At 36.1% G+C, this 16,179-nt stretch overlaps 3 protein-coding genes across 3 annotated transcripts; all 3 read right to left on the bottom strand.

Annotated features, from left to right (window-relative positions):
- Positions 1-2,001: 2,001 nt before the first annotated feature.
- Positions 2,002-3,264, bottom strand: LOC126893077 (uncharacterized). Its single transcript, XM_050663019.1, has one exon. The coding sequence runs from the start codon at positions 3,262-3,264 to the stop codon at positions 2,002-2,004; it is 1,263 nt and encodes a 420-aa protein (XP_050518976.1).
- Positions 3,265-10,285: 7,021 nt separating this feature from the next.
- LOC126893076 (uncharacterized) lies at positions 10,286-13,219 on the bottom strand. The gene has a single exon (XM_050663018.1). The coding sequence runs from the start codon at positions 13,217-13,219 to the stop codon at positions 10,286-10,288; it is 2,934 nt and encodes a 977-aa protein (XP_050518975.1).
- Positions 13,085-14,783, bottom strand: LOC126878647 (uncharacterized). Its single transcript, XM_050641479.1, has 2 exons — positions 14,693-14,783; positions 13,085-14,291 (listed from the first exon to the last, which is right to left on the bottom strand). Exon 2 carries the CDS (start codon positions 14,092-14,094, stop codon positions 13,243-13,245), a length of 852 nt encoding a protein of 283 aa, XP_050497436.1. The 5' UTR covers positions 14,095-14,291; positions 14,693-14,783; the 3' UTR covers positions 13,085-13,242.
- Between the last annotated feature and the right edge of the window lie 1,396 nt (positions 14,784-16,179).

The following is a 16,179-nucleotide window of genomic DNA, read 5'->3' as shown; positions in this document are numbered from 1 at the left end:
GATGGTTGATAAGAAAATAATGTAGACGTTATTTTTGCAACAACAGGAAACCGCTAAAGATATGACAAACCACAATGCTAAAAGTCCGGATGTAGTCAGATGATAACATGTAACCACAGTTGTTATTTGTGTAAATGTTATCGCATATTTTTAAAACCACAAGGTCTTGTTTTCATGTTTGTCAGGAAACTATTTTTGCAACAACAGGAAACCGCTAAAGATATGACAAGCCACAATGCTAAAAGTCCGGATGTAAGAAACTCATAATACGTAGCCACAGTTGTTATTTGTGTAAATGTTATCGCATATTTTTAAAACCACAAGGTCTTGTTTGTCATGTTTTTTGCAAAGCATGGAAATCTTATCTCTGAAATGAACAACGTAACCGTGAGAATGTAAACATGTGATCACGTTCGTGCCGCGTGGGGGTAACGAGCTGCGGAATCCTTTAAAAAACGGAGCAGCGGAATTGCCAAAACGGCATTACAACATATCTTCTTTGCTAATGATCCGATTTTGACGTATGGGGTGTCAAATGAAAGCGGTGGCGACACAGATGCCAACTGTCAATTCTTCTTCTGTCAACGTTCAACATTAACTGTCAATTCTTCTTCTTCTTTTCCGTATAGTGCCTAACAGAACGTGACAGTGCCTAACAGAATGTGACGTGCATAACGTCACGTGAATCACGCGACGTAAATAACGTGACGTGAATAACGCGACGTAAATAACGTGACGTGAATAACGTGACATTTTAACGTGAATGACGTGACGCGAATGACGTGACGTGAATGACGTGACGAGAATAACGTAACCTGATGGCTTCTAATGGCCTCTAATGTTCTCAGCTACACTCTATTCCCTAATGGTATAGGCTATTTATCTTTAAACCATCCTAACAGTGTACCTCTTTAACGTGACATTTGAATGCGAATGATGTGGCATTTACGCAACATTCGACGCAGGAGGTGTGCTCCAAAGTTGGAATTTATTGAGACATTTCACGCAGAACATGATCAGTACTAGTATGAATCCCATCGAGTACATACATAGGGTAATGGAATTTCAAAGTAAACTCAGCCTGTTAAATAAAGATATTAAATCATATGAGGATTTAAAACAAATTAATAGGCAATTCGATAGTCTGCATATTGAGGGGCAAACGTGGAGGTCTGAAGAGCAGCAAGGTCTTTACGCCTTTAGAAAACTACCACAAGCTACATATCCGTTAAGACGTATTCAGCCTACACCATGGGGGCCAGCAACGGCGAGAATGTGAAAAGTGAAATAGACAATGTCTTTGCAATGTCTTGTGTAATATTAGCATTTGTATTTATCTTAATTTTAAAAATTATTTTTGAAATTGTAAAGAGAAAATTTGAATCTTCATATAATATAAGACTTGATCAGTAAATAAGGTGTTTAAATAAAAACAAAAAAAAATCTCTAAATTATTTATTTATAAATAGAAAAATTACAACGGTATTAGAGTAGAAGAAAACCAGTGTCGTAGACGATCCACATTTCTTTCGGTGCATGAAAATAGTCCAACAGCGTGGCAGGGGTTTGTAGCAGGACCAACGTTTCCAGTAGCAAGAGGCGTACCATCAAACTTGCAAACATCAATAATAAGGGGAAAAACTCCAAAAATGTGACATTTCTTGCTTAAAAATTTAGCTTTTTGTTCTCCTCGGATATATATGTAATCAGCGGCATACAACAACTTGGTTTCAAGTATTTCATTTGGTTTGAACAATTCTACATCTCCATCAGAATATCGAATACCAAGCAGTTTTTTCTCCACGTATGATGCAGTCTTCTTATCCTCATTACGTAGCGCATTGAATGGTTTCGGAGGCAAAAAGATGTAATGACTTCGTTTAAAGCCTATTTCGATGGTAAGTTCTTTGGGAACAAACCACCCATCCACATCAAATCCGTGAATATCTACGAATGCTACTCTCATGATGACTGCTCCTGTACTACTGACACCTCATGCGTCTAAGTTAGACTTTTTACAATTTCGGTGAGAGGGAAGTACTCCATTACACAGTCGTGAATAATAATACAATAGGCCTTGGTGTTGTCGGGAAAACCGTTATTCGCTTCAATATCGAGTTTTACGTCAACGGTGGATGCTTTCATGCTTTCTTCTTGTTTCGAACAATCGATGACGAACAATGCACGATTCTTAAAAGCTAAGAAATCGAGTAGAGGTCGTTTTTGTTGGGAATGTATGTAGCTTGGGTAAAATTCGGTATAGTTGAAATAAGCCTCGTTGTAGTCAGTTTTGCTAAAATCCAACTGCATTCTCTCGTTTGGCCAGTATTCTCCATTTAACGATAATCTAATACTTTGGATGCTGACATTGTCAAATAATGTGGGATCAGATGTGATTGTGTTACGTTTGCCTGTTTGAAAGAAAACAATGACATAACGTGGTCTTTCAACAGATGTGCTAGTTTTAACAGCCCAAACTTCACGCCTAGCACCTTTGGTAATGGCAGGCAATTCGTGCAATTCCCACTTTCTAAATGGAATAACTATAGGTTGATCTTGTTGAATGTATTTCATGAGTTCCAATTTAATTTCGTCATTTGGAAATATGTGCTTCACTCTGAGTTCAATGTTGGTAATTTTAATCTTGGCGGTTGTAACAGTTGGAGTTTTGTCAGCGTTTTGTTTTTCTTTAATAACTATGCAATCGTTGTCATTTCGAGCTCGAACTAGTCTTATTGTTTGACGGCCACACGTAATCAATGGATAATCATTAAAAATATTGAAAATATGCTTAAGAGACATCTGTATGCTGAATGAATTATCTGCAGCGTTTAGAATTGGATCCTTAGGGTAATTCCATCCAGCCATAACCATATAATTAGAATCTTCTTGAGTATAACATGTCATGGCACGTACAGTACTTACGATGCCAGGATCCCGCACTGTTTCCATCTCCCTTGCGCTTTCGCTGTACGTACACGAATCGAAAAGGAAGGCACCCACATTATTTGCTAGTTTGACATCGCCATTTCCAGTTATTTCGAGTGATCCTTTAATGCATAACAGGGTTTCGCTCATGGCAAAAAACGAGTCAACTTGATTAATGCTAAATTCAACAATATCATTGCAGTTGAATGATTTGATGAATGGTGCATAAGTTCGATATTCAGCCTTTCGAATTGATTCATCAAATATTGGCTTACGATAAATATCAAATATTGGAGGCCTTACTACGCTGTCTGAACGTGCTCGTTTTCCATACATTGTTGTCATTTTTTTAGTTTAAAACCAAGTGATTGTAAAAACAATTTGTTTGCGAACGTAAGATGTTGCCGCTTAGACTGCTGCACAACTAATGATGTTCTTTGAGCAGTAGATGGTCTTATTACTAATCCCATTTCCCTCGTGATCTAAGTTCCAACACCAATGTGCTCTCTTCTCCTCTAAAGTTGACAGGTCGTCCTTCTTGATCGAGAGCCAAGACTGTGATGTTGGTAAGTTCACGCTGTGGCACAACGGGTAAATACAACAAATTGTGAGGGGTTTCGTCAATTGCGTACCCAGGATTCGATTGTATGACAAATTCGTAGATCGTGTGACCAGGTCTGTTACCGTCGAAGGCTCCGGTACTAATGTTGCAATCAAAGCGTATGCTAGATACATTAATAATCCTAACAGGTTGATTTGAAGAATGTGTCCGTCCAGGATTGAGTATTGTCGGAGAAAATCCCAATACTGTACCAAGACTATCTGGTTGCTTAAACGAAATCTTATATTTGCTAAATATCTGACACTGCAACGTGTTGTGGTTAGGTTTTAGACTAAATATTGTTTCTGGTCTAAGCTCATTGTCAACACCCAGTTTCTTTTGTATGTATTCTTCAATATCGGCAATTTCATAACATCCATCAGGAAAATCAAATTTTGTCAATTGGTTTTTGTCATTGTAGTAATAAAACTTGTTATTTTCAATGTTTGGTATACTGTTGTAGGAATGAAAGGCACGAAGAGCTATTTCATAATCTTTGTTCGGGTCCAACACGATTGGTGTGGAAGGTTGAAATGAAAATGTATAATTGGTACTAACTACTCTCAACAACTGCGACATGATGACTGATTGAAGTCAAAGAATTAATAGGTTATATATAGTTGAATAAAAATCAATTTTATGTTCGCATATTTTTTATTTGTTCCAAAGCAAGTTTACATAAATGGCAAGATGCTTGAGAATCGGCTGGCCCATCCCAGTGAGTCCTCCAATCTGGCCTGTTGTAATGTACGAAGCACGGAAGTAGTATCTGCAAGTTCCATTCTCCTCGATATTCTCCCGGCAATTTATGCCATATATATATATATATATATATATATATATATATATATATATATATATATATATATAACAATTCTAGAGGTTCTACAGTTCGTATAATATAATCTAGCGGTATTAATTGTAGTTCTTCTTTACTGAATTCTTCAAAACGTTTTTTGTGAAACATATGATTCATAAGCAGTTCCATGCCTTTAATATGCTCCATTATATAAAAACTTTAGGCATAAATGTCCACAAATGATTTGATTGAACCTCTGATACTGGTGATTATTGTAGAAAATTCTGGCACGTGCACCCAGATATTTCACAAGTTCTTTGGTCGGCTTCAGATTACCAAATGAATCGAAATACTCTACGTCGTCGTTTATCTTTCTATATGCTACCCAATGTGTTCCGTTATGTGTTGACACATCCAAGTTAACTATTGCACATTCTCGTTGTCGAGGGCCGTCTCTAGGCAGAGTGTCATTCATGAAAACTCCTCGAAAATGCGGTATTTTAAGCATTTTTGCGTAATGTGCAATATCCAAGTCGTACAGCGGACGATTGGGTAGCTTTATTGGAAGTTTTTTTTCATATACAAGCCGAATCCGCCTCTGGGTTTCTTACGCAGGTACAGACCTGAGCCGATGTGTTCCATCGCCTTGTTATGACGTATGTCTTCATCCAATTTCTTTTGGGCATTCTTTGCGTCAACCACAGTCTTCGCCACCCCTGCTGCACCGCCGGCTATAGCCCCCAAAGCAGAAAGACCTGTAAATAGAGGTATGAGGGGCAGGAAACCTCCAGATTTTAGTGGCAATACTCGTGGAACATCAATTTCTTTGCGACCGCCAAGTCTTTTAATTACCGATTTTGCTATTCGTACAGCCGTCAAAGCAGTATCTTGTAACGATGCTCCTCTCTTCATGGACTTTGCGATTTTTGAGACAACATCTCGATTGAAAGAATAACGTCCCTTTCTTCCACGACGATGAGGGCATCCCATTCCCAACTTTCTTTTTGTTTTCATTCCACCAGTTACAAGTAAAGCAGCACTTTTTTCACCAAAGCTAGCGTCCTTAGACTTAAATCGGTCCCAAGCCCTATCTTCCAATTCTTTATCAGCCTTGTGACGTTCTTCGAGAGATGTATGATGCGAATAAGCGATATCGTGCTGTTTACAAGCTGCGTCTAATGGATTAATTCCTGGATCTCCGCGTGCAAGACGTTTTTTTAGTTTTGTTCCAGGTCCACAATACTGATAACCACCAGGAATATGAAGCTCAAACGGTAGTTTATTAATTAGAGTGTTCAAGAGACCTTCTCCTTTGACAACCAACATTGGACTGATGCCATACAAGTGGCGACATCTATAATATATTACCGTACTTATTTACTACACTTGCCACACGATGAAGGTCGTTCAACAAGAGCAGACGCTGCCAATTGATAATCTGGACATTGTCCAGAAAGTGACAACCAGTAAACATGGTAAATTGCTACCAAACTCATTCAGAGCCATTATTTGTGGTCCAAGTGGATGCGGAAAAACGAATGTCATGCTATCACTTTTATTTAATCCAAATGGCGCCAAGTTCAAAAATGTCTATGTTTATTCGAAATCCCTCTTTCAACCGAAATACCAACTACTGCAAGATGTAATAGCGCAAGTTAAAGGTGTTGGGTATTTTCCATTCAAAGACAATGAAGAAATTATCGGTCCAGACGAAGCTCAACCACACTCTGTGTTTTTATTTGACGATGTTGCATGTGATGGACAGCAGAAGATTCGCGAGTATTATTCCATGTGTAGACATAAAGATATCGATGCCGCTTATTTATGTCAAACATATTCAAAAATACCGAAGCAGCTAATAAGAGACAATTGTAACATGATTGTATTATTCAAGCAAGACGAGATAAATTTAAAACATATATTTGATGAACACGTATCACCAGACATGTCATTTGATGAATTAAAAAAAATGTGTTCAGAATGTTGGCGTGACAGGTGTGGCACGCTGGTAATTATGAAAGATTTTGCCCTCAACAATGGTCGATACCGCAAAGGATTTGATAAATATATAAAATTGTAAGCTAATCGTTTAGTCGTCAACAAAATGTCAGATGATAAGGTTGCCATTGCCATGCGCAAGAAGAAAGTCGCTGAGTTGGCTAGAGCAATTCGCAAGAAATATTTGGCATTGAAATTAGGCAAGACAGAACGAGATGAGTCACTAAATAAACTTTTTAAACCAATCTCGAAGCCTCTCAAGGATATTGCTCAATCATCAAAAACGTTACATCATGCTATCGATAACAAGTTTAGACAAGTTAAAAAAGAAGAGGTGAAAAAGGATGAGGATGAGGAGGATGTATTTCTTGATGCACCCGATGTAGCGACACCTGATGAAAACATTATTCAAGAGTCAATCTCCGGTTCTAACGAGATTCCGATGGATGGCACAGAAGAATTTATCGACCGATATCCTCCAATAAGTCACAAGTACATAAAAGAATATTTGATAAAAGCCGATAAAATCGATAGAAACTATGGTCCATTTTACGATACTATTGGTGGCTGGATATTGGGAAAACGTCGAATAAACTTTGACAAAAACAATGGAGACATAGTAATAATTCGAGAACGTGATTTTGAAGAACGTAGGTTAGGTGGTACGCCAGGCCTATATCACCTGTTATTTTATGCCAACCCAAACCCAGAACAGTATAATGATGAGGATTTAGAAAAGTATAAAACACTGTTGATTAACACAGAGATTCATTTGGACACCTTAGGACGTCTTAAAGGTTCCAGCGGAGAAAAATACCATGCTATTATTAAACCTCTATTCAAGCCACCTGATACAGCAATGAAAAAGCATGCAACTCGATCACAAAAAGAACTCGAACACAGAACGCAAAAAACAGTTCGGTCAGCATCTTCATCTACGGTCACAGGAACGGGGTTGGATGACTCTCGTTTAACATGCAACGCTGCACCCTTAGAGTATATTTATTGGGATGACGTCAATGAGTTAGTTGATCGGCTGAAACTCTTGGTGGCTTCGAAAGATGCCGGCAACACATCTCACGATAACGAAATCGTGGCTATCATCAATGAACTAAAAGAAGCTAATATAATAGAGTAACTGGGAATGACAGCATCATTTCCATTATGAGCGTCGACAAATTCGGTCATCATTCTCGTGGTGGTAGTGGTAGCACTCAAAAGGTGACGCGAGTTACATTTCCACATACTTCTGACGGAAATATTAATGCCGAACATGTAAAAATTTGCAATGTAAAGGATCCATCGGAAAATGGTGATGCTGCAACGAAAAAATACGTTGATGCTCAAATAATGGAGTTGCGTAACGTACACCTACCATTAATTCAAACACATGGTGTGATATTGCAGCAAAAAACTAATGATATACAGGATTTAGCCATCGGCCTTAATGAAGTAAGAAAAGAGCTTCATAAAACCACAGTCCCACTTCTCGAGCAAATGTTGCAAAAAATAATCAAATATGATTTGAATACAGTAAAAAAGGATACGGAGAATAATGTAAATAAGTTGTTGCAGCAAAAAAATAATGATATACAGGATTTAGCCATCGGCCTTAATGAAGTAAGAAAAGAGCTTCATAAAACTACAATTCCCATTCTACAGACACATGCCGCTTCGATGCAAATTAAAATAAACGAAATTAATGGTACTCTTGCTACAATTAAACAAGACATCATCAACAATTCGGATGATATAGATAAAAACGTTAGCATGGCTGCAGATAAAGTTGCAAAAAATTCGTTGAAAGTAGACCGGATGGAGAAGACGATAAAAGAAATGAACGCGGCATTACAGGGTGTAGTAGACAACATTCATTCGATGAATATAGATACTCGCCTAAAGGCAATTGAAAGTCGTATATAAGAATGTCTAAAGAACAGGTGGTGAACGAATTGCATAAACCAGCACGAAGGAACTATCCTCGTCGACGAACAATAATCAAAGGACTCGATGACTTGTGGCAAATGGATTTGGCTGAAATGCGTCCTTATTCATATCAAAATAAAAATTACAAATTAATACTAGTTGTAATTGACTGTTTTTCAAAGTTTGTTTGGACACGCCCTCTAAAGACCAAAACAGGTGAGGAAATTACTCGGGCATTTTCGGACATTCTCACCCATACTCGACGACTTCCGAAAAATCTACAATCTGATCAGGGAACCGAATTTTACAACAAAAAATTTCAAAATTTAATGAAAAACACAACATTAATCATTACAGCACCTACACGATTAAAAAGGCTGCCATTTGTGAAAGAGTAATTAGAACGTTGAAAGCAAAGTTGTACAAGTATTTCAGTTTACATGGATCATACAAATGGCTGGATGTCCTACCGATAATCACCGAGGAATACAACAATACGAAGCACAGTAAAACAGGATACAAACCATCTCACGTCAACAAATCCAACGAAAAAGCCATTTTACACAAAAGTTATAGTCACTTAAAGATTGCCGGCCCGCGAAAATTTAAAGTTGGCGACATTGTACGTGTATCAAAGGCAAAACATTTCTTTGAAAAGGCCTACACACCCAATTGGACTACAGAATTATTTAAAATTGTACAAGTGAAGATAACAAATCCCATAACGTATTTGCTAGAAGACATGCAAGGTGCGCCGATTAGCGGTGGGTTTTACGAAGAAGAATTGCAGAAAACGAAAAATGCCGACATTTACTTGGTTGAAAAAGTACTTAGACGAAAGGGCACCAAGATGTATGTTAAATGGTTAGGACTGGATAGCAAACACAACAGTTGGATCAATAGTTCAGATGTAGTTTAAGGATCTACCTTTTAATCCGCCGCGTAGCAATACATTTTTTGAAAAAGGATTGCCCGCAAGAGTTGGGGAAGGGAACAGTATAAATTCTCTCACCAACGAACCGGCATACGTAGTTCCAACAGACCCGATGAGTTCTCAAGACAGCGGCGTATTCAGTTACAACACCATGTGTTCTCAAGATAGCGGCTACATCAGTCAATCATTTAGCGTAGAATATGATGATGATGATGATGACAGTCAGCCACCCAGTCCTGACGCCGAATTAGATCGAGTATTGGCAAAATTTGAAGAAGCTGCCACAAATGAGCCATATTATTTATTAGAATCTACCTATCCAATGAGCTCTTTCAACATCAAAATTTGATTATCTCCAGCCCGAGATTTTTCACCATCCATCATGCTGTGTCGTCATGGTACTTGTAACAAAATCAGTTTACACACAAACGAGTGGGCAACCATAATTGAATGGCTTAAAGAAAGACTGGTTGATTTTTTCCAAGCAGACCTGCCTACTTTTGCCGATGAGTATGATCCAATCGAATTTAAGTGCGTTGATTTCTGCACACTAAGACAATTGGTGATGGAGAATGTAAAGTTAGTATCCATTGAGAAATTTGGAGTCGAATATTATTTATGGGAAGGAGAGGTTAATCAAATTCTAGAAGCAGACCAGAGCGTGATGTCCCATAAAGTGATGTTGTTGAAGAGTTTACAATTTCGCGAATACTATATAAACATTTCAACTTTCATTAAGAAAAATTTGTGTGTCAAAGACTCTTTGTATGGACCAGTTGAAGCCTTTAACGCATATTGCGCTATTTGTCCAAATACTTTGTTAAGTTTAGCTTTAAGAGAATATGTATTTTATTATAAAATTAGACTTGTAAATGATTTAACAGATTGTATGTAAAAAATAAATGGTATTATTAAATATGTTGTCTTTTATTTCTATTAAATAAAACCAAAATATATGTGTACAAAGTTTTATTACATAAATTTTATTATATAAAGTATTATATAAAGTTTTATTATATAAAGTATACAAGTGATAAAAATTGAACAATATGCAAAAATTATATACAGATAATAAGCAAGTTTTCCATTTATTATCAGTTTATTCAATCATTGTAGTGGCATAGTGACCCCACGGTAACGTATCATATGAGTCTTTTTGCAAACATCGCTTGTCATCATAAGGATTAAGTGCTATTTTTTCTTGCGTGATTGTAAACATGTTGTGTGCGTAGGAACGAAATGTTGATTGTGTAACGCTTTTTGTGGTAAATTCTTTTAGGCACTCCACGTAATCCTCAAATGTGATGGTATTTTTTACAACCGAATACTTAAACCCTTTAGATTTTTTCGTAACGCCCAAGTTATTTACAATCTTTTCAATAGTGGCATCATCCATGGTATTTTTGTATTTTTGCCACAAGGTCTGCCGCTCCTCGTTTGTGTATTGCAGTTTAAACGGGTACATTTTCGATCTAAGTCCTACAAAATGAGTAATGATGCGCCCATTAGCCTCATCCTTCATTAAACCAAGCACTTTTTTATTGACTTGTGGCATGTTATAGGGGTTATCCTCGGCATAGTCCGATGTGTCGAATTTAGATAGATTTGTTTGAATGACATCCCTGTAAACGTCGTCACATGTTACATCATAGACAAAACTATCTGTATCCCCATACATCAGTTTTAAATTTTCAATTCCAACAGTTGGTAACATGAAATTATAATGAAAATCATACATGCAGACTTTAGATATGTCTAGAATAGACATTCCAATATACAATGGTTTGTTGAATGTTAGATATGTTTTATTTAGCTCGATTGTCATTAGATTTTCATCAAAAATTGTTCTGTTGTGAAATCGAGGGCTGGAAATTAAATTTTTGGCTCCATATCTCCCCTCCCACTTAGAAACAAGCTTTACTATGCGGTGTTTGCGTATGTTCTCCATTGTTTTACCGAATATAGCATTGTTAGCTAATTTGTATAACTCTTTCTCAAATGCCGTTGTTGCTGCAGTTCGTAATTTTGTATTAAGATCGATATATGGTTTGAGCCAGGCGCTTTGTTGGAATTTCAAAACTTTATGAATTTTTGTTAGTTTCAGCCCTGCATTGAGAGCTTGTTTGAGGTTACGGTAATGCAAAGTGTACTCCGTTTTATTATGGAGCGTAGTCATAAGTTTTTTAAACTTTGACCCTGATGGAACTTGATGTTCGCAACAAAATGGAAAATCTTTGTGTAAATCATGCAAGTGTTCTGGGTACTCCAGGTCAACTTGTAGTATGTACCCTGTATCACCATCGTCAGGAATACTAAGAACATCAATGTTAGTGTCCACCAACTCAAACTTTGCATATGGTAAACACTGGGACATTGCCCAACCGTAAAGATTATTGACATCTAAATACACCACATACTTGCTGGGCTTTGAGGAGTCGTAAGATGGCATATATTTGTTATTAGCCTCCGAGTATCGATTACTCACTTGGCTAATTCCACCTCGAATAGATTTTTGGATAAACATGATTTTATCGATATCCTGCAGCAACTCCAATTTGCAACCTGTATATTTAAGCATGGCATCCCACGAAAAACCTGGCATAGTGTAGTACCAGGCAGGATCAAGACCGTATGTACCTCGGCATTTTTGTCGGAAATTTTCAAAGATGCAAGTTAACAACATTATATCAGTCTTCATGTATAACAAGCTATATTCCAAAATATTTTTAATATCAAATGATTGCCAAACGTTTTGCGCATGGTGGTACATATCTTTAGAGATGTTTTCATCTGTTAGCGAACTATAAAATTTATCAATAGATGGGAGGTGTGTTTCCTTTAACCTATCCATAGAATCAATGTATTCATATGGGAATACGCCTTTTCTTCTCAATAACTCTATTTGTTCTGCGGTAGCATTTGGAAATTCTCGAGCCAAGTACCTTAAATCTTCTGTATTTAATGTGGTTGCCAGTTTATCTAGTGAGGAATTCAAAAATCTCAATGAATCAACAAACCTCAACCTAACTTTGGATTCGGTATCATTCAGAGTAAAGGAAATATATCTTTCCTTGTTTATTGGGAGTAGGCTGATACTTCCTTTTTTCGCCAATTGTCTTATCATGAAATGCGAGTCGTAACCGCTGAGATTATGAAAAAAAATCGGAACAACAAACTGTTTTCTAAAATTAAGATTACACACTTGGTGTGCAAATCCTCGAAAAGCTCCTGTAAAGTGGAAATGATCTTTAACAACCACATCTTCTTCTAAAAATGGCTTTTCGCAAATATGACCATCAGTTGCTCCATTAGTGTTTGGTTTAATATTCATGGGCTCAATATGCTTTATCTTTCCATTCACAAACATTGCCAAATCAGACATTTCCTTCGCGTACCAGTCTAGACAGTCCGTACCTGCGTAGCTTCGATAAAAAGATAATGATTCATCATAAGAACATTTGACATAATACCCAGCGCTAAAGGCTTTATGCTCCTGATGTTTAATTGTTTTACTTTTAAGCGGTCCATTTTTAATTTTTTGTAGCATTGCTTCAAAGTCTGCATAGACAACAAAAGGCGTTGTCTGCTTATACACATGATTTTTAAATTCAACATGTTGATATGGTGGAAATGAAACTTTGCAGTCGTTGATTCTCTCACAATATTTTGCATGATCATTTAGTCTGTCAAAACTGCTAAAATAATTTAGACATCTATCGCATACAAATATTTTATGTTTATGGTTGCTTGTTTGACTGGATAAAAGCCGAGACAGATTCTTTATCATGCAATAATGGTATTTGATATCTACAATTTCATCATCCTCAATAGGTGCCTCATAATCATTTAATTTTGGAAAATATTTATCTTGTACCATCAGCAAATTTACATGTCTACTTAATTTAATTTTACACAACCTTAACGGTATTGTTACGTAAAATGTTTTTTCTTTAGCGACATTCATTTCCAGCCCATAAACGTTTACAGAGATGTCATTTTGTTTCTCAAATTTCGAAATGCCTCCAATAGTCATTGGTGTTTCCAAACCATCAACATTTAAGACTGTTGTGTAATGTGGATATGACTAGTCCGATCAGAATTTGCTTTGGAGGGATACAGCAATGACACTATACTCCAAAAAAAGCATGCCTCATCATTGTTTTTTACATTGATACACGCGTTTTTATTTCTGATTTGATCCGGTAGCTTAATGAAGGATGAAGCCCCATTCCCGATTTCATTTTTGTTAATATTAACCTCCAACGATATTATTTTTTCAAAAGCCCACCCTGAACCCTTTTCCTCAAACTCTGATAGTTTCGCCATAATTTTATCAATTACGTTAGAGTGGAACCACAACATCAAGTCTGTTCCTGCGTCTATGATTTCATTTTTTGTGTTAAAATATTTAAATTCGCTATTTTCCCCCTGATTTGCTTTTCTTATAAACTTTCCACAAAATGCGGTATTACATTTTATTACATTAAATTTTTTTAAAATATTTTTAATTCTAATTTTAAAAAGTTTAAAACAATCACCGAAAAATTGCATTACGTCCTTATGAGCCAGATTAATAATTATTCCCGTTCTAACCCGACTTGCAAATGATGAAGTTACCTCCTCCCATTTAACTTTGCTGCGTTTATTAATGCCAGCACCCACGTGATGAGAAAAATTTTGAATTTCCACTTTAATTGTTTTTAAGTGTCCAACGTTTGTTTGCAATTGTCGTAATTTTGGTACATCCAAATCGCCATACCGAATAGCTTTATTAAACAATGTTAAATGCCTCTTAATATGTTTTAGCCAAATATTTGCTTCTCGCGGTGTATAATTTTGAAAAAGAATGTCTCTCGCTTTAATTAAATTTTGTATAATGTCGTCACTAAGATCACCAATGTCTCCCATAATTATTGAATAAAGTTTAATAATGAAAACTCACCAATTTTTGTTACTAGCTTGAGGTTGATTCAGAGAGATGCTATGATGTTGTTCCAGATAATTGTTGCTAGCTTGAAGTTGGTTCAGAGAGATGCTATGATGTTGTTCCAGATGATTGTTGCTAGCTTGAAGTTTTTGCTGAGGTTAGTTTACAGCGGATGTACCTACAATAACATTTGTTTTAGTCTAATGCATTCAACATGAAATAATTGCTAGCACAGAATAAAATACTTGACAAAAATTGAATAGAAGAAGATAATTGAAGAATAATCTATATAACATAACAGAATTGTAAGAATAAAATTAATAGCACACATATTTCGCAAAAATAATTAGCAAAAGAGAACAAAATACATGACAAAATTGAAATGAAAAATAATAATTGTCAAAAATAGAATGGAAAAATAAATAAATTGACAAGATCTGTCTGAGATGAGAGAAGATAATTGACAAAAAGAGAATGGGAAAATAAACTATTTTGCAAGATAGCATGAAATAAATTACAAAACGGAATTGGAAAATAATTGGCAAAAATATTTAGCACAAGAGAAGGAAGAGTACATACCTCTAAAGCTAGACTGTTGTCCGGATGGCGTACTGCTTCTACTTTTCAATAACTTCAAAAGATGATGCAGGATGTTGCTTTCCAATATTGATGGCACGTTTGTAGACTAGGGAATATTTTTGGCTAGAAAATTCTTGTACAAATGGCTTATAGTCTTCTGTCACTCTGTCCGGTAGGAAAACCACGCTTTCTTCTAGTTCAAGCAATACAACCTCCCCAAACTTGCTTTTTACTATTTTCGCTGAGTAAATTATAAATGGAGTGTCGACAGGTAGGTCCCTCAAATTTTGGACAGGCTTTCTCTCTGCAATAAGCGAGAATTTGTCTATTTTGGTTAGATCCATCTGCAACAATATGAAAACTTTCTATTTTTCTCTCTTTTTTCAACGAAAATGTGGAGATGAATTAAACGATTAGGAGGAGAGAGAAAAGCTGTGAATTATGTTAGACGCTACATGAAGTCGTAAAAATAAACATTTTTTAAATAAAATACTGAATGAAATCAGAATATGAAAAGAGAGGAACGTGAAATCAAAATACGAAAAGGAGAAAACAATGCTTATAAAAAATAGCGGTTGGGAAAATGTTTTGAACCATGAAAAAGAATATAATAAATACATAAAAATATTTAACAATGAAAACAGGTACACAATACATTCAGAAATACATATTTAAAAAATAAACAACACAAATAGCTTACCTTGCTTCACTATTTTCACTGCACTGCGAGCTTATGACTTACTGTAAGACTTTCAGATGTCGACTGTGTTGTATGCTTGTTTGGTTCTATATTTATAGGCGAAACCCCCCACGCAGGCAGAGCGTGATCACATGTCAAGGATTTGTTTTTGCAAAATAGTTTCCGTACAATAACATATTTTTTCCGTTAACCACGATAACACATTTCCTGTAAAAATATGTTATTGTGGTTACCGGAAACTGATAACAGTTTATAATACTAATATCTGTGGTTACATGTTATCATCTGACTACATCCGGACTTTTAGCATTGTGCTTTGTCATATCTTTAGCGGTTTCCTGTTGTTGCAAAAATAACGTCTACATTATTTTCTTATCAACCCTCCACATCCGGAATGTTGATACACAACAACTTGTTATTTAAAAAATATTTTTGTAAATAATTCAAAATATTTGATTTTTCGTAATTTTGTACAAATATTATATTTTCAGCCCTATATATGATAATCGAATAGCATTTCACATTTTTATACATGTTCAGAATGGGCCATTGTCATGATGATGATTATATAGCATTTTTATATACTTTCAGAATGGCCATTGTCATTGCCATGTTGCCTTTTCAAAATCAACAATCTTCTTACGATACTCCGGTCATTGATGGTCTTTTACTTCTTCTCATGTTCAGAATGGGCCATTGTCATTGCCATGTTGCCTTTTCAAAATCAACAATCTTCTTACGATCCTCTGGTCATTGTAGGTCTTTTACTTCTTCTCATGTTCAGAAT

The sequence above is a fragment of the Diabrotica virgifera genome, chromosome 10 (genome assembly GCF_917563875.1).
Source record: "Diabrotica virgifera virgifera chromosome 10, PGI_DIABVI_V3a".
NCBI lineage: Eukaryota > Metazoa > Arthropoda > Insecta > Coleoptera > Chrysomelidae > Diabrotica > Diabrotica virgifera.
This window is presented reverse-complemented; position numbering and strand designations above follow the sequence as displayed.